Source organism: Mus caroli, unplaced genomic scaffold (genome assembly GCF_978045245.1).
Source record: "Mus caroli unplaced genomic scaffold, Mus_caroli_1 scaffold_2, whole genome shotgun sequence".
NCBI lineage: Eukaryota > Metazoa > Chordata > Mammalia > Rodentia > Muridae > Mus > Mus caroli.
This window is the reverse complement of record NW_028227257.1, coordinates 76,657,411-76,681,098: the sequence shown is the minus strand read 5'-3', so window position 1 is coordinate 76,681,098 and position 23,688 is coordinate 76,657,411. Positions and strand designations below refer to the sequence as shown.

Genomic DNA, 23,688 nt, shown 5'->3' with positions numbered 1-23,688 from the left:
CACATACTTACCAGCCTCCGCATCTGAAGGAGCGATGGACATCACAGGTGGTTACAAGGTATGGTAACGTATAGGAAGAGCTCAGGCTATCATCTAGCTCAAAGCAAGAGCTTGCCCATGTCTCCACTCCCAGACTCACCCAGGGCAGTGACTGTTTATCCCAGTGTAGACTTCCTGCAATTCTGAAAGCAGCACATACAAAGTAAGCCCGAGTCCTTCCCCTACGGGTTCACTCATGTGTTGATTTTTTTCTCTTCTCTTCTTGTGTGGAAAGCGTGCACAATAACAGACTGTCGCGGGTGAACTGAGGTGGTGCCTGCAAACTGCCTGGCTCTGCTGCCTGAGGTCTCTGCTGTTGTCCCAGTTTCCTGGGCGATTTGCATTAAGGTCTCTTCACATGTTTCTCATAGTGGGAGCCACTAGATGGCAGCATAGATTCACAGAGACACAGAGGCAGCAGCAAAAACAAACACAGGTGTAGCCCCGGCCCTTCCCAGAGGTGGCTGCCTGCTGAGTGTTCTACTTGCCCCTGGAAAAATATGCCCTTTTTAGATTTGGTTTCAAGGTGAATGTCCAGTTATCAAAGAATGAAAGTAACTAGACCAGACTCATTGACTGATACTACCTGCATGGGTCTGCCCGGGCTGCTGCTGCAGAACATCGCAGAGCCAGACCTGGTGGCGCACACCCAGAATCCCAGCCGCGTGAGAATCTGAAGCAGGAGGATTACATTTTCCAGGTCAGCCTGGGTTATGGAGTTAGTTCAAGACTGAACTGAACAACTTAATAAGAGCCTACTGCAAAAAGGAAAAAGAAGCCAGGTGTGTTAGCACACACCAGTAATCCTAGCACCCTGGAGAGGCAGAGGCATGGGCGTTGCTATCATTTGAAGGTCAGTCTGGTACACACTGACAGTTCCAGGTCAGCTAGGGCTATATAGTGATTCTGTCCCTCCCAACCCCAAACAAGTGAAAAGAGTCATCTCATTCATATTGACCACCCCTACCTACCAGTAAGATGTGTTCAAACCCTGGCTTATACACACACCAGGCAGCATACATCTCTGATGAGCCCAAGCCACCTCATAGCCTTGCATCTCAGTTAATTTATTGATAAGTTGTTCCAAACTATCACATTCTTTTTGTTCCCTTTAGCCCATATCTACCAACAAAGATGGAGAATGTTTTCATGAATAAATAACACACCACCAGGTCTGGGTTCCAAAGCAAGGATGGGCAGGGATTCTCTCGATTGCAGGACTCTACTGTAAACCACATGGAGTATTATGGGTTGGGTGTGAAGCATCCTCTCAGGATGCCCATTCACGGACGTCTTGGGTCCTCAGTACCAGTAATGCTTCAAAGTAAGTTTGGGGGAAGTGACAGGGTCATGAGGTCCCTGTCTTCATCAGTGAGTTAACCACTGATAGACTTAAAGTCTGAATAGACTATTTAAGAAGGGGTGTGCAAGGCGAGGACTGGTTGGAGGAGGTAGGGACTGGGGGTGTGTGCCTTTGAGGGATAGTTTTCTCTGACCCTTTTCTGCCCATCCCATTCATTGTCTACCACGAGGCAAGCTGTTTAACCTTCCCTGAGGTTCATGGTGAGAGAACCAGCTAATCATGGGCTGAAGCCCCTGGAACCCAGAGCCCAAAAAAGAAATCTTTCCTCTTGTAAGGGATGATGTCAGAGATTCATCACAGAAGCAAAACCAAACCTTACACATTGCCCCTGAGCAGAGAATGTAGGAAGCCCAGGCATGTTCTCAAGAGGATCTTATTTCCCACTGGCTCACCATGTGACGTTGAGGCTGTGACCCATGCTGTTTGAACAAAGCAGACTGTGCCTGATGACTGTGCCCAACCTGTTGATATAGCAAAGCCAGCTGTTCCATGAGGTTGCTGGAGTGCCCTTGGGAGTTGAGTGCACAGAAGAATTCTCCCAGAGGTGATGAGAGGCATCACCACAAGCAGAATGTAGGGCCCTGGAGAGAGCTGCATCCAATCCCTCTCCCCACACTGATGAGTGGTAGAAGGCTAGCCTTCCTCAGCACCGTCACCTCTCCCCAGCGTCCTTAGCTTCCTCTCTGCTTGGCTGGCTTATGGCTCACCTGTGTTCTTGGATAAAAGACATATCCACAGAGGATAGGTCAGTAGCGCTGAGTACAGGAGTCTTTGCTAGGTGACCCATGGGTGACATACCAGCTCTGGCAAAATAAAGAGATCCACATTATCGGGAATATTCTTGGAAGAACTTTGTGAGTTACAGTGACCACCACGCTCGCAAAGTGCCAGGCTGTAAGCTTCGCATTCTGTCTCCCCCTCCACAGTGTCCTCTTCTGGAGAAAGCTTCTCAATGAAGTGAAGACTCAGAGACAGGACATAAAGTCACACAGCTACAATGCAGTAAAGGCAGAATTCAAACCTCCATCTGGAAGGTCCCAGATCTTGACGTGGGTGCAATGGTTCAGGTCTGGAATGTTCTCCACAGACAATGTGTAAACAGCAGAGGAGACTTTAAGAGGTGGGTTAGTGGTTTTAGGTCATTAGGAACATTTCAGAAAAGGGATCCTGTCTTTCCTGTTTGTTTCACTTCTAGCCATGAGCTGAATAGCTTGGTTCCACCACAGGGGCCCTGCCATGTTGCTCTGCCTCACCACATGCCAAGGCAATAGGATCAATTGATTCATAACACTGAACCTCTGAAGCCAAAATTCAAAATAAACTTTTCCTCCTTTTAAGTCGATTACATTAGGTATTTTGGTACAGTAACAGAAAACTGAATTGCACAGTAGGGATCCACTTCATGTATGACCATTGGCCACAAAATAGATTCAGAGCCAGAGTGAAACAGTTTTTAGGTCCCAAACTGAAAAGATTTTTGTGGCTTATCACCTCATGTGTGATTTTTAAATCCAAATAATACTAAGCTTTAAAAATAAGTAGGAAGAATATCAGTAATGGTGTCACCTTCCCTCGCCACCCCGAGTACTGACATTGACTTCTGTCCAGATACTGAGTTATATTAAAGGCCTCTCCATCCTTCCCAACCTCTCCACTCCACTTCATGTCCTCTCGTTCTATTTATTTATTATTTGTTTATATTTATGTGTATGTGTGTGTCTCTGTGTGTGCCACATACCTGTAGGTAGCTACCAAGGCCAGAAGAGGGCGTTGGATCCCCTGGAGCCAGAGTTACAGGCAGTCATGAACCACCTTCTGTGGGTGCTGGGAACTTTCACTGTGTCCTCTGCCAGGGTAGCAAGCACTGTTAACTGAAGTACTACCTGTCTAGCCCAACTCCCTCTCATTTGACATACCAGACTTTCCGAAGCTCCCTCTCCACTTAATCAATTTCATATATACAAGAGTCCTATACTTGTGGTGTCTTTGGAATAGAAAGCTGAGTAATATTCCACCCAGTCCCCTTCCAACTTAGAGCCAACTTTATGTCTTCCTTTGCCTTTTAAGGTTTATTTTTAATTTTATGAGTGTTTACCTGAGAACCACAAGCGTGACTGGCATTCCCAGAGGTCAGCAGAGGGCATTGGCTTGCTGGGATTGGAGTTACAGACAGCTGTGAGGTACCATGTAGATGCTGGGAACCAAACCCAGGGTCTCTGGAAGAGCAACCAGTTTTAGCCCCTGAGTCTCAGTCTCTCTCTCTCTCTCCTTTCTTTTTCTCCTTCCTTCCTTCCTTCCTTCCTTCCTTCCTTCCTTCCTTCCTTCCTTCCTTCCTTCCTTCTTTTCTTTATTCAAGACAGGGTTACATTGTGTAGCCTTGGCTGTCCTGGCTGTTACTTTGTAGACCAAGCTGGCCTGGAACTCACAGACTTCTGCCTACTTCTGCTGGAATTAAAGGCATGTGCCACCACTGCTTGGCTGGATTCTTTCATTTTCAAATCAGCAAGCAACATCAGTTCATGCAATAGCCATGCCTAATACTCTGAGGATTTTATAAATGCTTGTTAAAATATTTTCCTTTGGAGACTGGAGAAATATGCAGAGAAGAAAAGCTGTAAGCACAAATCTCTGCTGACACTTCGGAAGGAAAATTACCATTGAGAGGATATGCTTTATTTCATATGTAAATTTTCCAAGAAGAAAACAAACACAATTTCCAGAAAGCTAAACAGACTAATGCGATAAAGAATGGTCTCACCACCAAGATCTAGCGGCTCACCTGCTTAGATGTGCTGCACAGAGTATATATTTCAGAGGCTGATTAAAAACCCAAACCCACGTGACACCGTTACTCTTCTCTTGCTGTGAAGAGACACCATGACCAGGGTAACTTGTATAAGGAAGCATTCAACTGGGGGCCTGCTTACAGTTCAGAGGGTTAGTCCACGACCATCATGGAAGGGAGAATGGAGGCAGGTAGGCAGCCTGGCAGGCAGGCTTGATGCTGGAGCAGTAGCTAAGAGCTTACATCTGATTTGCAACTTGTAGATAGACGAGGGAGACACCGGACCTGGTATGGGCTCTTGAAACCTCAAAACACCTCCTCCAACAAAGCCACACCTCCTCCAACAAGGCCACACCTCCTAATCCTTTCCAAACAGTTCCACTAGCTGAAGACCAAGTGTTTAAATATATGAACCTATGGGGGCCATTCTCATTCCAACCACTACACCATACAATAATAGCTAATAAACGCTGATTGACACACCATTAATATGAATACTTTAAAGTAGTAGCTGTGTGTTGTGGCTTCATTCATGAATTCTATGGTTCCTGAAGTCTTGACGTAGACTGTGTAGGACAGTAAGATGCTTATCTCTGTCCTCATTTTACTAAGTGGTGACTGCTCTGAAATTTGCTTTTGTATATTCTTGGCAGTTTGGCAATTTGTTGTCTCTCCATGGAGAGGGGGTGCCCTTCTGCTGTCTTCCCCTCGTTGGCTAAAGGTAACTTAGAGGGAGAAGTGTGTAATACCATCAGATGACACCACAGTGCTAAAAGTCCAGTTCCAAATGTAAGTGTCTGCAGAAAGAAGTAGATTTTGATTTTCATTTGACTTTCTTTCATGGAATAGAAAAGTGGCAAGCCCTTTTTATGATGGGCTTCGTGTCTCCAGGGCCAATCTTCCTGGACCATGAATTCTGTGACAGGCAGATGTTGTGACCCGCCCCCCCCCTCTTCCCCATGGAACCCTTGTCACCTAGGCATCAGTGTCTGATGTGGTGCTCAGGAAATGTTTGCTCAACTGAGGGAGAACTAGCTGTCTGGCCACAGGGAAGGTGCCTGCTGGAGAATTTTAGTTTAAGTAAAATATTAATAATCTCTCTCTCTCTCTCTCTCTCTCTCTCTCTCTCTCTCTCTCTCTCTCTCTGTGTGTGTGTGTGTGTATGAACACAGCCAGACATAAACAGCCCTCATGGAAAGTCAGCCCTGTAACCCTCCTCTTGGGTTAACCTTGGGTTAACCTCTGCTCAGTTGTCGCCCTTGGTTTCTGCTGTTAGCTACTGGTTCTGCTTCACTAAAACCCATTCTAAAAGAGTCACCAAGAAGATCAATTTGGAATCTACCGGTGTGAGAGAAAAAAACCTTAAAGAGACAGAAACTTTAGTTCCCAAGTCCCCTAGATGTCAACATACAAGAGAACATGGGCACCCTGGCAGAGTTCAGACTCAAGACAAGTCTTGAAACGATCTAAGCCCTTCCTCTGGAAGCCACAAACTTGAGCCACGATGGACAGCCCCCAAGCGCTTAAAACCAGCCCCTCACTTCCTCTTCTTGAATCCCTGCAAGTTGTGGCAGGGTCTAAGAAATATAGTTCAGCATCCAGCTGCTGGAAGACCCTGGGTTTCAGATTCAGCTGTTTCTAAAAGTCCTGTTAGCAAAGCATCTGGGTATTACCATCACAGGTAGGCATCACACAGCCTCAAGGGAAACAGCTTCTACAGACCCTCTGTGTCCTCTGAAGGCCTCAGCCCCAGGGCTGAAGCACTAGGTTATGAAGGGAAGAAGGGGTTGTAAGGAAGCTCTTCCTTTATGTTCATCAAAGACCCTTCAGAGCCTAGAGGCTTGGAGGACAGGGTGGCAATAAAACTGTCACCCTAACCAAACTTTATTTCAGTTCCAGTGAGTCACATGGTCTCACTGCCACAAAATTTGGCTATATGCCTGCCTATGTATATGTTAACATATGTTGACAGAACAAAATGCCCAGCAGTGCAAACCAGTTTCGACCACAACCTCTCCTTCACATAGTCATGGAGCGATGCAGAGCCTTGCTTCCTACTCTCTTGGTCTCTTTGGGTGCTGTAACCCCAAACCATAAGCTGGGTGGCTGATAGATGGCAGGAATTTATTTTTTGCAGCTGATCTGAGAAGTCTAAGATCAGATCACCTACAGGTTGGACATCTGCCTAAGGCCTGCTTCCTGACTGATGGTGAAAGGGCCGAGGGAGTTCCCTGGGGCCTCTCTATCTAGGAGGACCTCTGGACATAATTACATCCAATGGTTCAACCTCCAAATCCCCCTGCATCAGGGATCAGGTGCTAAGATGAACATGGGACATGGGAACATGAACACTTTTGGTGTCTAGCGTCTACTAACATCAGTGAACATTTTGCAGATAGTTGCAGGAGGAGGTACGGCATTGTGGGTGAGCACTGAAATTTTATAGCTGGGTGTACTTCTAAATCCGCTGACATACGTGATGGGCTAGACTCGTGTTCTTGTTGCCATCCCTACCCCACCATGATGGACTGTCTCTCTCTGGAACTGTGAGCCAGAATAAACCCTTTCTCCTCGAAGGTCGTTTGGGTTGCGGGTATTTTTTATGACAGCAACAGAAATGAAGCCAATACACTGCATTTTGGAATAAGTTTGTTGTCCTTGCTCTACCAGGAGAATTTGGGTGTACATTTGCCTTCTCCAGCTCAGAGACTGTCTCCCAATGCTTCCGAGCAGATGTAGCACCATCACTTGATCAAAAAACACTCCTTGAGTCTCTGGGTAGTTTTGTAAGGACCTGTAAGGATTTCAGCAAGTTGTAGGTGGGGCAGTGAAAAGCAGCTGGGTGATGCTGCCGAGTTGGACTGACAAAGGTCAGGGTCGATTTGCTTTTCTGTTGTGTCACAAGAGCCAAGCTTCCTTCCCTCTGCTCTCCTCTACTCTCCATGTTTCTCCCTACTCATTTCCTGCTTTCTTAGAGCTTCGCTTGGAATTAGCCCATCTCGGCTCACCTGGATCTTGACCATTCGGTTTGGACACGTGCTGCTAACAGACTGTGCCTTGGTATTTTCTAGTGGAAGGATATGGTTGGCTTTGTTCATGCACTGAGTCACATTCTAGGAGCTGGTCCACCTACGTGTCTGTAGGCCCTGTCTCGTAGTCAACCAAAAGGCAAAAGGCAGAGGAGGCAGGAGCCCCCCAATCTCTGTGTAGGGCTCACACAAGGCAGGCTTTATGGCTTGATTACTGGAAGCCATTCTCCCAAGATCATTGCTGTTGGGACTCATCAGGAGCCCTTGACCTTAATGGGACTTCGTTCAGTTCTAAGAAAGCACACCCTAACAGACACTGGCTTTTGTCAGGAGCACCGACTGTGTCTGAGGTTATGTATGGGGACCACACAAAAGGGGAGTATTTATTTCTTGCCCATGATCCTATGCCTAAGCAAGCCTGGCTTCTGAGATCGCACGGGGGACTTCGAGGTCTGTCACTGCTTCGTAGTGAACCTCCAGTAGGCACTGTTGTGGGGATGGGTTGTAAAGAGACTCCATTACACCATCTGGAGGAGACGGAATGAGAAACAGGCAGGTTTTGGGGTATGAAAGCCTTTGTCATTTTATTTTACAATAAAAAAATTCTAACAGCATATGAACACTCTGTTCCCGGCAGAGGCAAAGGACATACAAAGTTAATTAGAAAGCAAAGCAACGGAGTAACGACAGCTACAGTCAAAGCTCCCACTCAGTACTTTGCCCAGTGCATCTAAAGTGGTTTGAGAGAATCACAGTCTGGGTTTTTTCCCACCCAGAGTCAAAGCACACGTGGAAACACTCACATACCCCCCAAACCTCAGGCGACAAACAGCGATAACAGCAACTCCATGGGGGCTGACTTTCGTGGGCAATTACAAACTGCAGAATTCCTTTATTCTTCCTTGATAACAAGTTGTGTCATTGAACACACTGCAACACAAATTAATTCAGTGGCTAGCAGGAGCTGGATCCAACTGAACTGTCAAAGGGAAGGTTTTCATAGTCAACCATTTCAGTACACTTTCCAAACCATGTTCAGTCACATTATCCACACCTTCCTTGTGGAGATAGGAAGTACCGATGTTAGTGTTTCCATTTTACCTGAGAGGAGTCACGGACCAGCCAGAGTGAGTCACTCCAGTTCTAGAATGTTCCCACCTCTCGGAGTCTCCAGCCCAGCTGCACTCCTCTGGTTCTGTTTGGTACATTTCCTTTCCCTTTCTCTCCTTAATTTACGTGAGGGTGGAGGCAAGTTTAGACCCAAAGAAGAGATGAAGGAGTGCAAGGTGAGGCCACGGTTAATTTATGTAAAGTACATTGGATGGCCTCCTTCCATAATTTACAAGAGTCCGAGCAAGCCAGCGGACGAAACAATTAGTTTCTAGATTTATCATAGGATGTTCTATACGTATAACATCTAAATCAAAATGGGCTTGACCTCTGAGGACAAAGTCTTCCTTCTCGAAATTTTCCTCCTCTTGAAACCTACAGAAACAAGCAACTCAGTATCTTCTAAGACAATTTGTTTCAGATACAATTATATTTCTTAATACCCCCTTTCAGTATATTTCAGTGCTACGTTTCAGTATTTATGGCCACCTAGATTCTGTAACAGTTCACCTAAGCAATCAGGAGCCCTTTCTGTTCTCAGAACGTGTCACTTCTAGCCAGAAGCTCAGAGCTACTGTGACGTCATTTTCACTTGAAACCGATTTTGTCTCAGAGAGACTCTATGGAGAGGCTCGTCAGTTTTCTCATCCATGCAAATGTGTGGCCGGGAGCCACATTAATAGCACCTGAGCTAAGATCATGCAATTCAATTTACAAGTATTTATTGTCTGCCGAGCTGAGCATGACATCGGGTTAACTGGGCCTTGGTCAGAGATCTCTTCTGCAGCCCAGCAGCAGTAACTAGTGTGGGTAGGGGTGGGAAGGGTCTGGGGGGAAGTCTGGCCAGTCTACCAGATGATCAGGTGTGTGCACTCTCACCTCACGTACAAGTGGGAGATGCCTTTTCCTCATACGGAGGGCCGTATCAAGAGGACTGCCCTCCGAGTGCAGGCTGCCAGGTGGTATCTTAGGGATACATATGGTCAGTTCCAATCTGTGGCAGGTTCCTTTAAGGAGTCCGGCCGATCATGATCCTTCCTTGGGGTACCAACCCTCAACTAGAGCCCCTGCCAAACGGGTCAATCCAGGAACCATGCTTGTATGACAGAGCCCTGCCTCTTTGCTTACAGCTGACTGGATGGGCACCTGCCCTGAGCGTGGCTTATCCACCACAGGCAGGTATGAACTCGATCAATCAGGTTCTCAAGCGTTTGTGTAAGGAGGCTCAAAGATGCTAGTTCAAGAATAGTCTGGGAAGGAGGAAAGGTGTGGTGTGAGTTCTGAGGTTGGTATTTGGTTCCATATGCATTAGTGGGGAAGCTGGATGGCCCAGGCAAGTGAGAGGGTGGTGGAACACATGTGCTGAGAGAGACAGATGGGAGCTGCAGAGGAGAGAGAGTGAGAGAGAGAGAGAGAGAGAGAGAGAGAGAGAGAGAGAGAGAGAGAGAGAGGTGGGCTGGCGGATGTCTCCCTTGCCCTTTGTCCCAGTCTCTTCCAGTCAGTCCCTGAGCTGGAGCAAGGCTGGACAGGTTTCTGGTCCTTGAGACTAGAACACCTTTGAGGGTGGTCACAAGCTAAACTGTACATTACACCTTAGGGAGTCTTGGACTGTACTTTGTAAGGGAAGTCCAAACTCTAAGATTGGGTTTAAGCTCAAACCTTTTTCTCGAACTTGAAAATTTCTGTTACATTCATTATTCATTGAACTTTTGAGTACTTGTGTACTCTGTGGGGAAAAATGGGGCTCATTTATATGAAATCAATAGTTTTTGATCTATTTCAAGTTTTGCCTGGCAGGGAAACATTGCTTTTACTTAGATGTAAGAATCGTCACGCCCCTCCAGTCTACCTTCCCCCACAGAAGGATTTCTTCTGAATCACAGATCTTACTATTTTCTTTCATGTATTAAGATTATTCAGAAATTGCATGTCACTTTTTTTTGTTTCTCTGTCTGTCTGTCTGTCTGTATGTCTGTCTGTTGCTCTTCTCCTGGGCTTTTAAAATAATGAGTGCACAGCGTTATCTTTCATGGGACAGTGAACTGCTTCAAACCCTTCCGGAGGTGATGTCCCCCCCATTCCATAGCTCACAGTTACCGTCCTGATGCTGCACAACCTCAGATCTCAGGTACCAGGCCACACAGCAGGCCTTTATGTCCCCACACTACTGGATCACCTGATTCAGTGACAGTGTCAGAGCATCCCTGCTTGCCGTTTTAATCCACGGTGCTGAATGAGTAAGTTACCCCCACAAGCTTCAATCGCAACTAAGGACATAGTTTCTTCAGTGGAACTCTCTGGAAACAGCCAAATTGATCATCTTCTCTTCCTCTTCCTCCTCTTCCTCCTCCTTCTTGGCAAGAGTATTATGGAATCTCACAGGAACCCTACCTATTTTTTTTTTTTTAACTTCTGGGCACAGTTAAAGAAATGTGTCCCCAACAAGTGTACAGGCAGTGTGGTGAAATGGAGAGCAGGCTGGAGCATGAGTCAGCAGGCTGGGGCATGAGTCAGCAGGCTGGGACATGAGTCAGCAGGCTGGAGCATGAGTCAGCAGGCTGGGGCTCCACCCTCCACTTGTCTGGAGTTTGGCTTCCTCCTTGTAAACCACTGAGATCCTCTATGGCTTCTGTGACTGTCTAGAAGGTCATGATGATCTGAGCTCACTGCTGCCTCCTCTGGGCTCCCTTGGGACCTCATCTCATTTTTTTATATCACGTGATTTTAACCATCTGAACTTCTCGGAGTCTCCTATCCGGTGACTTATCACCTCTATACCATTAGGAGACTCTTTAGAGAAAGAACAACATCTTAGTCCCAGGAGGCTTTAATCATTGTAGAAAAACATGAGCATAGTAATGTTTTCATTAATTTAAGGTTTTCTTTGCATAGACTTCTGGAACCCATGGTGTCTAGCTGAAAAGGGCAGCTGACTTACCATGCTCTATTTTAATTGTCCCGATGAACTAAATATTTTATGGGTTCTGCCAAGACTCCAGCGAGCGGCAGCTTCATCTTCCTAGAAATCTGGAGCTACACCACTGGTTAACTCTGGATTCATGATCTTTCTGGAAGTTACTGGAGCCCAAAGCTTAGACACTGTCTTTTTGAAGCATACATATTCTATGGTCTAGAAACTTCTTTCTCACATTCCAAGCATTTGCCAAGTCCACAAAGTCCCGAGTTGATATGCCGCATGGATGGAAAGCTGATATTACTGATAAAGTGGAGCGAAGTAGCTGGCGATATCAGTCTTACACCATTTGCACGAAAAGGCTGAGTTTCTTTGGCTCTTTGTTCATTCATGTGCATCAAATGCCCGTGTGGCTGGGTTAGGCATCGCATTAGTCTGTCAGTAAAATCTTGCACTGGCCACAGTGTTCTGCAAGCTGATTTCGGATTTGGACTACAACTGGCCATTGGTAGAAATATACCATATATACACATGGAAATTACAAAAATACATTTTATTTATAGCTGATTTCTTATTAAGTAACAAAAGACTAAGACTATGAAAGATCAACCAGCATACTAAAAGGGCGCTCGCTACCTAACATCATCCCCACAAGAGGCTTGTCTGGGGATTCCACAACATTATCATCTCTGAACATTCCAGAAAGGACAGTTTGCCATAGGGAAATAAAAACAGCTTCTTGGGGAAGTTCTGTGCTTTGACAGTTTGAATCTCCCGTTCTAATCAGTTCCAATCCTACTCTCCTCTCTCTTCCTTCAGTAAAGACCAAAGAAACTCATGAAGACAATGCATAGATGGGTTAGGAGGGACATGGGGACAGCGGAAGCAAGATGGGTCATGGGTGAAGGCTGGGTAGGACCATATTCCCCAATACACACCAAATTGTCCCACTGACACCATACATGGCTCCCAAAGCTAGGGTGGAAACTTAGGTTTTCCTTTTCTTCTGGTACCCCAAATCAGTTTTATTTGCACAAGAGGGATCATCTGTGGCTGGTACCCCAGAGCTACAAGGCAGTGTTTCCACCCAGGACTCTGCAGGCTGATGCTCCATACCAGGACATCCCTGCCGTCTCAGCAAATTTCCTCCTGTGTCCATCCACTATGGAGAACTGGTGAACTCCACAGACTTTTAAGAAAGATGCCTTAATTTCACATAAGATTTCCTACATTCAGAGGTTTCTACAAACAGAGGCTGCAGCTTGGGATGACTGTGGATCCACCTTTCCCACTTCTAATGGAATCAGTCATGGTCTGCTTCGAACCACTCAGCAATGCATGCTGAATGGCACTGTGTAGGAGATAGATCTTGTTAAAGTTGATGCATCTATTGTTCCCTCTGGATGGCCAGGTTCTCAAGCCATCCTCAATATGGACAAAGCAAAACCTCCACAAACAACTGCTTCTCTTTTGTAGGCTCCCAAGCCTCTTAGCACCGATTGCCTTTCATTTGGATACTGATTTGCAGGAGACTCTATTTCCAAAATGACAACACCTCTTAAACAGCCTGTCAACCCAAGTCTGCCATTCTGGCTCATTGCCTCTCTTTCTTGGCCTTTAATTAACAGGTGGGGGAGAAAAGGAGTCAGGACTATTTATAGGCACAGCCATTGGAACTGATTTCCATCCAATTCATTTGACTTTGAACATGAACCTTTAAAAGCAAAGAGAATCAAGTTTCTTGGCTTGAGAGTCAGTATCTCCCTTACAGACTAGAGGTGATTTTTTTTTTAAAGCAATCATGGTCATGGCTCAATGCAAGAGTACAGTCTGGTGGTTAATCACACTCCTGTGTTGCCTTTAACACAGAAAGAGAACATGCAGAGGTCACTGAAGACAGAGCAGCATTCTCTCCCTTCTGGTGATTTATGAAAATGGGACGTTGGACAGGAACCTGCAGGCTAGCTAGTGCCTCTCACGACTAGGGCTCCTTGGGGACTTTCCACCCACAGTCCAGACATTCAGCCCAACAGAATATCAAGCACAGGGTCCCTGTTAGGGACTTGTTGACCCACAATGGGCTGCAGAAGTCAGACTCCAGTTGTTCACAAGTTTCCTGCTTTCCTGCAGCCCCGCTGTTGGCTCTCAGAATCCGAGGGTGAGAAAGACCATGTCTATTGTTATTTAGTATCCAGAGCCTCCACACATTAGGGGAGAGGAGCCTGTTGGCTGCCTCACAGCCTTCAAGTGCAGAGCCCCTCAGAGTTGAGGCATTAGACCTGGAACTCAAACATGTCTGTCTGCTTCTTGGCCAACTTGGCTACTTCCTCTCGGATAGCCTTCACGAGGGCTGCAGTGGAGATGTTGGTCAACGGAGTGTCCGGAGGCTCATTTTCGGTCAGGCTTTGCTGTGAGGCAGCTGCAGAGGGGACAGGGGCCTGCTCTAGGCTGGGATGAAGGTTGGCTGGCTGGCTATACTGGCGAGGAAGCCTGGAGGGGGAGCTCTGTTGATAACGTGACCTGGGGTAGGCCTCGATGTACCCAGGAAGAGGGACCTGCACAAGAGGTTGGGAGAGAGAAGGCACTCAGGTTAGAAGGAAGCTCAAGGCATAAGATACACTCAATACCAGAAGCAGGAGGTGACTGAAATCAATAAAAGAGGTTTAGAGGGGAACTGTAATCATGGGCTATCGTGCAGCTATAACCATCCAAATTCTTTAGCAAACAGCTAGTAGTAGCCTTGGATCCAATAAGTATGCTGTCTGGATGAATTAAATAGATGTCTTTCAACTTAGCTGAAAACATTAATAATGTATTGGAGCTCACAGTCGAATAACCCTGGCTTTCTTTTTAGTTTAAGCACCATTGAGTAATCAGAACTGTTGCAATTTTTACTAACAACAATGGCTAATATCCACGGCGCCCTAATGGTTTTCACACAGTATCTCATTTAATTCTGCAAGCAGCAGTCTACTGGTAGGTGTCATTATCCTCATCTCATAGGTGAGAACAATGAAGCAAAGGACACGAACATCTAAGGAAACAACCACTAAGTCACCAAGACATGCTCTGTACAGGTGTACCTGACTCCAAGCACAGAGAATTAATTCGTGCACTATAGTGTTTTCAATATGGGTACACTATCACATTCTTGAAAAAAAAATAAAGTCCGTTCATTGAAAGTGAAGACATATCATTCTTTACTTAACTATATAGAAGTCTCTAAGAGTAAGGCAAATGAAAGGCTTCAAATCCAGAAGTGTCTTGCCCACAGAAACAGTACCATATATGGAATTCTGTTTGGTCCACAAAGACCTTTATATCCCCAGATGCTGGCTGGAAGGCTGGAGAACTGAGCATGGAGGATGCAGTGGGGCATACAGTGCCCAGTGCAGTGGGGCAGGCACAGAAAATGTGCAGGGACAACATTTCCAGGCTCAAGAGATTGGATAGGAAGGCCAGACAGGTGGAAGAACAAGAGCAAAGGGGAACAGAGGGGTGAGCTGGGTGAATTGTGTCCCCAAAGAGTCCTGTCTAAAAGCAACTGAATGCTCGTCCACCCGTATACCCATTGTGTTGGACACACTTGTGAGGAGTAAAGGCTGAGCCTCTGTAGTGGACCCGACGCCCGCCCAGGCATCATGTGCATCATGTGCACAGGTCCACTCTCCGTGCATCATGCTGGCCTTAGTGGCTCCTCCAGCCCTGTCTTCTGACTTCTGGGATTACAGACATGCACCACCACACCTGGCCTCTTTCTCCATTAACACACATGCTCATTTGGGGCCATTGGGGAGGAGGGAGCAGGATAGCTGACTAAATCTCTTCAGGCTACCGTAACAAAGTTATCACTGGCTAGGGAGCTTATGAAGAACAGACAGTTATTTCTTATACTCATGAAGGCTGGGGACTCCAGTGTCTGGTGAGAGGCTCCTTTCTTAACTCCCGCCTTTTCCTGTCACCCACATGACTGAAGCAGCAGGGCAGCTGTGTGGAGGCTCCTTCTATAAGAACATTAATCCTATTCGCAAGTGTGCACAGGCCCACCCTCACAAACCAACCACTTCCCCAAGACCTACCTACTAAAGCCATCACTGTACCATTGCAGAATTTGGAACAAGAATCAGGTAGAGGGATACAAACATTCAGACATTTGGGATGGGAGGGTGTACACGGCAGGATTGTGGCTACTCTGATGGTCCCGCGAGAGGGTAGGATTCTGAGACCATGGGCTGGTAACCCTTCATGGGTTTCAGCAGAGGAGAAGCCAATTTCAGCAAGGTCTGGGTGGATCTGGCAGAAATGGGCTCTGAGGCTGCATCAGTGGTCCAAGTGAGGCCAGGAGGACCCACTCAAAGGAAATAATTGGATTGATGCCTTAAGTTTGAGTTTGGGGTTTAAATTTCATCACAGGACTTTGTAAATAAAAAGGGAGGTGAGTGGGTCAAAAAGCTGCTCTTATCTCTACTCACAAGGACTGGAAGGCTTCCCCTGCACTATGGAGGAAGCCCAGATTTGGACTGTCTTGCATATCCAGCCACAAGAGCTAAGGATATATGAGTAACAGGAGCTGACCAAGAACCAAGGTCAGAATACAGGAAGCCTTTAAGGTCACGGCTCAAGTTTCCATTCTTTCTGAGAATTTCCCAGCCTGACACCAGCCAAGTGTTTCCATGCAGTTTCTCTGGTGTGGCGGACATTCCTCCTGGGGCCATCACCACCTGTCTCAGGCCATCAGTGTTGTGAAGGCAGGCTTCTTCCACCCCCACTTTCTCTCTGTCTGTCCCATGCTAACAATTCTGCCTAGTATAATTCTCCTAGAGCCTGGAGTTCTGAGCACAGTTAGGAAATCTCTGAAGGATGGCCAGTAGGTGCCAAATGTGTTAGGAGGAAGCTGCTACATTTCACACTTAGCTAATGGCATGAACCAAAGTAGAGTAGAGAGAGTCAATACACAACCCCCTCTGTGACATCAAGCCTTCATGCTAGTGGCTAGAATCAGCAAGGGACAGCCCAACTGAGGGTGTGTGTGTGTTTCAGGAATGGAGGAGATGAGGAAATAGACTCTTTGTAGGCTAGCACCATTATGCTGTGCTGGCCAGACTCCAGTGCAGCAAATACTATTCCTTGACAGACATCACCAATCGATCACACATAAGCTCCTGATAAGTCTTTGTTGTGAATCTAAATGTAAACTACACTTCACAAGCTCACGTATTTGAATTTGTTCTTCAGCTAGTGGTGATGTTTGGGAGGAAAAACAGTGCACATTCATTTCAGAAGTATGCAATGTGGCATGCATTTTTATATTTTAGAAACCAAAGTTGTAAGCTTTGGTCAATAGCAAGGTTTATACACATAGAATCACCACTGATGTTGTTGTTGAAACTTAGTGTAACTTGCTGCTGCAGGGTATGGTGACCACAGGGCTTTGGACAAAGATATTGCCAGAGTCCAGTGTCAAGGTGTTTCCCAATGCTAGGAATTTATTCCAAAGGCAGAGACCAATGCTGAAAGTGACTAAAGCACGCAGGGAATGTCAGGTTCAACTGGGCAGTAGCCTTCCCACTCTATATCAGGTGAGCTTACTTAGGGACCAGACAACCCACTAAGGACACCATAGGTGGCTCTGCTTTTTTATTTATTGTTATTTCTTGCATTAGCATGTCTGGTAACGCCAAAGGCAGTTATCACATTCCTATATGGATTGAAGGGAATTCCTGTGTCACATTCCTATGTGGACTGAAGTGAGACAGCAAATGACCAGGACAAACAAAGCATTGGGTAGAAGTCAGGAGGAAGTCTTGGATCTACCATACAGAGGTTTTAGGGTTTCTGAGGCTTCATTTGCTGACATTTGATCCAAACTTTTATCGAACGTGACAACCGAAAGAAACAAGTTGATATACACTTCAAAGTGTTCGAAAAATATGAATTATAACTCTGGTCCTCGCTCTTTTCTAGATGTGTGGCCTTAGACATCATCATGTGACTAAGCCTCAGTTTCTTTATCTGCAAGATGGGAGAAGTCATGAGACTCATAAAACTCACTTGATCAAATTGTTGTGAAGATTAAATATGACAGTTTAATGAAACATCTAGCATGGAGTCTGGCACCTTCACACACACAAAAACTAAACAGATGGTAGTTACTACTATAAAACTTACTTGGTTAAAGCCACCCTGCTAGGAAGAGGTTCAATGTGTGCTAGAAGACAAGTTGCAGATTCCTCCATCCGAGGTCACATGCCTTACCACGCCACCTCCTTTAAAACTACTCACTTGATCCACCAGCATGGTGAGAGGGTCCTGAGAGAACCAGACACCAGCATGGTGGGAGGGTCCTGAGAGAACCAGACACCAGCATGGTGGGAGGGTCCTGAGAGAACCAGACACCAGCATGGTGGGAGGGTCCTGAGAGAACCAGACACCAGCATGGTGAGAGGGTCCTGAGAGAACCAGACACTGGTCTTTGTCTTTCATCTCACTTTCTCCCGGAGGTGTGCCTAACAAGGGGAGTTTTATGAGAGCATCAGCAAGGGTCTCACCGAATCAGCCCACTGGCTCGGGAGCTCATTCTCTCCTGCATAGGACATCCAAGCCTGGCTCCTGTAGGATGAGGGTGGTGTTGGGATGAAGTAGCCGGTGAAGCCGGGTCTGTTGGCAGCTGGGATGGCAAACACTGCTGGCACCGTGTTACCTGCACAGAGGAAGTGGGTGGGAGATCAGGAGAAGCTGGACTCTGGATCTAGACTCAGACCCAGCCAGAGCTTAATAAACTCCATTTCACAGACTACCTGGCTGCCTGGTGGGACCAAAGTCTCAGTGAATCAGGCCTGACATGAGATGCATGTTCTGGGCTATAATTTCGAAGCTGCTCCATATAAGGCAGAGGAGACTCAGGTCATAGGGACTCCATCTAATGTAGAGCAGAGTCCTGGTTACAGGGGCTGAGATTCTAGATAATGCATCGGCAAGGAGGGTAGCTGAGGTGGAGGATACCTGGCTTTCTTTACTGGAGCTCTTCCAAGGTTACTGTGACTGCCAAGGGGAGCAGGTGGCGCTCTACTCAGGGTATTTGGTATAGAGGCCAAGTGGGGCTAAGGTCCAGGCTGTGTTCTCTTTGTAGGGAGTGGGTTTGCATCCACCTTTTTTCCACTTCATGAGATGCTTCATGGTATTAACAGTGCCTCCCCTTTCCCACCCTCCCATCCCCTAAGAGGAAGTCGAGAGTCCAGCTGGCACCCTTCCCACTGAGCCTGCATGGGCTCTAGCTCAGGAGTCTGGAAACCTAGGTAGGATTCTGACACTGGTCCAGGCTAGGGGATGCAAGGGAACAGGTCATTGTTGAAGAAGTAGGGGGCCTCATTCAGGCCCCATCACCTGCCTAGTCAATATGGCAGGCATCATGTGTTGTGGCTGAGACCGGCTTTCTGGGTTTTGAAGGTCTGACTCCCTGTATAGAGCCCCTGTCCACTCCCTCACCTTATCCCAACAGCCTTGACCTTGTCCAGAGGAGAGCACACCTTGGTGCAGTACTTTCTTCCTGGGAGAACTTATGGTTTTAAAGATTCAACAAAAGCAATCAAAAGAAATGGATCTCACCAGAGGAATTCCTGGAAACCATGGTTTACTAAGTGTTGGCAACCAGTGCTGGCAGGTTTAGCTGTGAGGGTATGGCATGAATACAATAAAAATTCAACCAGGTCACGCGCAAACTAGGGCATGTGCAAGCCTCCAATTCCATTTTGGCATTGTCCGTCAGTGAAAAACAAAAACAAAAACACCAAAAAACAAAACAAAACAAAATAAAACAAAACAAAACAAAAAAACCCAAAACCCCTGGAAATGACCCTTCTGTCATTTCCAAAATGGACTGTGGCAGATGATGTCACAGGGCACCAACATGGGGGTGGAAATGAGTGGCTAACTGTGCTTATATAGCCTTTTGGAGAAGCCCTGCAAACTTGTTGAATCAGGAAAAAAAAGGTGCAGAAAGAAGTATGTAGCGTATGATTTGTGAGAATTTAAAATGCATATAGCACCAGCATGTACCTTTGCATAGGGTACATAGCATAGCATAGATCTAAAACTTAAGAGTCGGAGGACAAAGGTCACCTTGGGGAAGGATGGCTATGTGTGTGTGCTGTGAAGGTAAAATAAGCAGAAACCTGAAATACAACGACATAGTGACACTACTTTGACTTTAGCATAACTAGGAATTTTACCTAGTTTCAGCCTTCTCTCTCTCCCTCCCTCCCTCCCTCCCTCCCTCCCTCCCTCCCTCCCTCCCTCCCTCCCTCCCTTCCTTCTTTCCTTCCTTTCTTTCAAAGTAAAAATCAGTGTCTCCTTTGGTTGATGCCAGTGAGGTCAGAGGACGCCAACGTGCAGTGGCTCTGGTTCCCGAGGGTGGCGGTTTGTGTGGACTGGGAGGATTCAGCACAGAGAAAGGAACTTTCTCTCTGGCTCACCTGAGTAATTTAAAGCCGACTGATCCAACTGCGTCACGGACACGGGACCTCTGGACACCTGGGCAAATGAGGCACTGTCATGCAACTGGGTGGGCTCAGGTCCCGTGGACTCCGCCATCCGGGTCTTGCTGCCGATGTCTGAGGTGGACCTGGGCAGGGCGGAGAGGCTGTGTGAGCATGGGTGGAGGGGCCGTGTGAGCATGCCTCAGGCATTAAACAGTCACATTGCACTTAGAAGTAGCCTGAAGCCTTCTAGCCCCATCCTCATGAGGTCCTGAGTCCAATTTGCCCCATTTAGCAAAAGGACCACTGGTGGTGTCAGAGTGGTTGGAGGCTTGGAGACCTGCAGTAGTAGGGTTGGGTGGGGTTTTTTTTTTTTTTTCTCTCCTGTTTGAGGTTAGTTCTCTAAGGATGGTTCTGGGTAGTAGAAGATTTAATTTCCGTGTAATGGCAGAAAGGCAATTAGTTCTGGGTATTAGCTGGGGATGGTAGACCTAGAAGTGATGACATCAGCAGGAGCCAATGAGATGGACAGCTTTCCCTCTAAAGTGTATTCCTGGTCTAATGCTCTGGGAAGGGGAGTGACATCCTTGTGTTGGTGAGGATGGCGGATGGTGCAGGAGGTGGGGGTGGGGGATTGGAAGAAGAAATGGATAGATGGATGACAGCTATCAGACACCTACCACAAAGGACCTCTGATCTGGCACTAACAGGAGTAGCTCAGCCCCGTCCACTTCCACCCCGGCCCCATGCTTCCTTAGGGAGGCCAGGAAGATCTGACAGCACCGTTGGGTGGGATAGCCAGTGTGGGTGTCTTCATTTCTCATCCCCCCTCCCCTGCCTGTTTGCTCCCACAGTCCTGTTTCAGAAGACCTCTTCTCAGGGGAGCTCCCAGATCTTGCTCTCACGCACCGCTGAGAGCCCTTCCTGAGAAAACCTAGAGTCTACAGCTAAGGGGCTAAATCAGGGGCCCAAGAGGCAAGGCAATCTGCATGGAGTCACACTGCAGACCTTTGGCAGATCAGCTTCTTACCACCCACCAGGTTGTCACTGGCCTCAAGGGGTGATGACAAGCCAGCTTGACCCTGAACCATCAGAGCTGAAAACAAAGTCTCTTTCTAGGGAAGTTCACTTATTAAAAAACAAAACAAAACGAAACAAACAAAACTTCACAAAGTCCACGCTTGTGGCCCATAGATGGGCTGACGAGTATGTTGGGTAGGTTGTAGGTCAGGGCCAGGACAGTGACCTACGCATTCCCCAGGATAGGGTCATCTTCTCCCTGGGCATCAGAATTCCTTCCCCAGAGCTCCTGGGTTTTCTATTTTTTGTCCCACTTCATTAAAGCTATGTGCTGGCTGCATCAGTAAAAAACAGAGAAGACTTAGCAAATGCCCAGAGTACTGAGTTGCATGAGTTCAATCTTTCTCTCTGTAAAGTCAAGACTGGGAGTGGGTACCCAGACCTATTCACTCACCCGGAGACACTGCCCTATGAGTAACAAAGGGAATTGTGGGTATGCAAACTCGGCAGGAAGAAGCCACACCTACTATTTTCATATCTTCAAGGCCCATCTTCAACGGGCAATCAAGGTACAGGGTAATCAACCTCCAGTGTTTTTGACTGTGGGATCTCTCAGGGACTGTCTATTTAGAAAGACACGCAAATTGTTCAGTGTGCTGTAGTCTCTACTTGCTTCATGATTCTTCTATGTTCCATTCACACGGAACCACCTTGAAGAGGGGCAGGAACCAATAAACTCATTTGAGTTTACTCGTGCAGCATGCACGGGATTCAACAGACCTGGGGAGGGGTAGTCAAATATTTTACACATATCTCAAACAAAGTCAAGAAAGGAATATGTTACCTCCTGAGGGAAGCCACGGCCACAGGGCCTGTTCGAGGTGGAACTGGGGGTGGGGGAGAGCCCATGACCATTTCAGGAAGCTGGGAGAACCTGTAAGCCTGTGAAGAGACAAGCAAATTAGAGAGAGTTGATAAAACCCAATTCACTCAGCACATAGCTTCTTCTTTAAAGAGGAAGTACACTTCCAATGGCCAGACTTTCCTCTTTCCTCATAGGAGTTCCCTAGATCTTCCTTCAGGCAATCCCCGGTCTGATCACATACAGTCTTTCCAATCATGGCTGATTTGCAGGGACTCCTGCAGCCCCAGCAGCCTTAGAACACACCCTCTTTAGGACACAACACAAAACACAGTGTTGTCCCGGGCTGCTTCCCCGTACTGCAGGAGTTTTTCCTGGTTCTGGTTCTGCCCGTACCTCCTTCGTTTACACTGTTCACTCTGTCCCACAATCCTGTAGAAGCCTCTTTGATCTGTCGAAGGAAATAACTACTCTCTGGCTAAATTACATGGCTGCTTGCTTATTTATTATCTGCCACCAGCTAGACTGTAATCTGAGGTTTTAAGGGCAAGATTCTGTTGTCAGTAATTCCATGCCTGGATTAGTGCCCGATACATACAAGAAGATCAATAAATGATAGAGTGGAAGAGGAGCGAATGACTCATTGGAGGTGGCTTCCTTTGTCATGGAACACAGGCTTAATGTGGGGAAGGAATGGATTTGGGGGCAGGCGGATCTGGGGAAGGGACTTTACACTCCCAGGTGAGTCCGGTGACTTCTGTGGACTTCAGTGTCCCTTTTGAAACAGAGACATTGATGCTGTACTGAGGGCTACTGAGAAGATTGGCAAGGGCATGTGCACGCACAGACTGCAACGCACAAAGGCACCTTTCCCAGATAAGGGATGGGCACTATCACCAAAGCAAGGACTTTAATCCACATGTGAGGGTCTAAAAGCAGGACAGACAGGATCAGAGAGGGTCAGGCAAAGGCTTACTGTACTGAGAGAAAAATCTAGAGAGGCTCTTGGTGTAGACAAAACTCAAATTGCCTTTTTAGGGCAGCGTGCTTGCCAGCCGGACTCTCACAGAACATGAAGCCAGATCTGTAAACCTCAAAGCTTTGGGATAAAATGCTGCAGCCAGGGTAGGGCATAAACAGGATTCCTTGAGCTGAAAGAGGTCTCCCACCTGTCTCCAGCACTACAAGGAAACAGCCTACCCACATAATAGCAGTGAGGCCTTAGAGAAAACACACTTTTTAAGTGCACCATGAAAATCATGAGCTGTAAGGGAAATCTCTGAGGACAACCCTGGCATCCTCCCTCCCCTGCATCTCAGCAAACAAACAAAACTGTGAGCTGACATGAGATGTGGAAACAGTGAGCAGGAAGCACATGCAAAAGATGGGGCTGCCAAGAAGACAAACTGGGCAGCCCAAGTCCGATTATGAGATCAGGTCTCTGCACCGGGCAAGCGGAGGCAGCTGTGCCTGGCAGGCCTTGGCTTCTCCTTGGGAGCAGAACTGGTGAGGTTCCAAGGAATAGATGGAAACACCTGGAAATTCTCTTTGGAGCAGAGTTTCCCCAAAGTAGGCTCACAGGATTAGCACAATTAAAAATTAAATGCGAACTTGTACTACAATCTGGAGCTTATGAAGTGTACCAGAAGGGTAGAATGAAAGTCAGTACCAAAGAAGCAGACACAGACCTTTAAACACTTTCAAGTTTCAGCTGTCCAAACATAAAACAAAAAATAACATTGTAACAAATGGTTTTAAAGCGTTAATTGACCTGGGTGGATGGTTCAGTGGTTAGGAGCACATACTATTCATAGGCTCCAAGTTCAATTCCCAGCACCCGTATCAGGCAGCTCACAGCTGCCTGTTACTTCAGCTCTAACACCCTTTTCTGGCCTGATGGGAATTGCACTCACATGTATAACAAATTCGCATTCTCACATAATTTAAAATAAAGATACATTTTAAAAAGTATTAACTGACAAAATTGGGTTGTCACTAGGAATGATAGAGCATACTCAAAAGACAACTTTCAGATGTTAAACAGGGTTCTTGAGATAAAGCTCTCAGATGTCAGGGAATTGAAGTGTGCATT

The 23,688-nt window shown here is 46.7% G+C and overlaps 1 protein-coding gene across 6 annotated transcripts in view; it reads right to left on the bottom strand.

Moving 5' to 3' along the window:
• Nucleotides 1–7,790: 7,790 nt before the first annotated feature.
• The window catches only part of Kiaa1549l (KIAA1549 like), a 295,926-nt gene continuing 280,028 nt past the window's right edge, over nt 7,791–23,688 (bottom strand). For all 6 annotated transcript variants that reach the window (XM_085834607.1, XM_029474421.2, XM_085834608.1 and 3 more), the window contains 4 exons: nt 21,579–21,676; nt 19,712–19,860; nt 17,789–17,940; nt 7,791–13,795 (listed from right to left, as the gene is read on the bottom strand). In XM_085834607.1, coding sequence (XP_085690733.1) covers nt 13,514–13,795; nt 17,789–17,940; nt 19,712–19,860; nt 21,579–21,676 — 681 coding nt within the window. In that variant the 3' untranslated portion in view covers nt 7,791–13,513. The remainder of the gene's footprint in view (nt 13,796–17,788; nt 17,941–19,711; nt 19,861–21,578; nt 21,677–23,688) is intronic.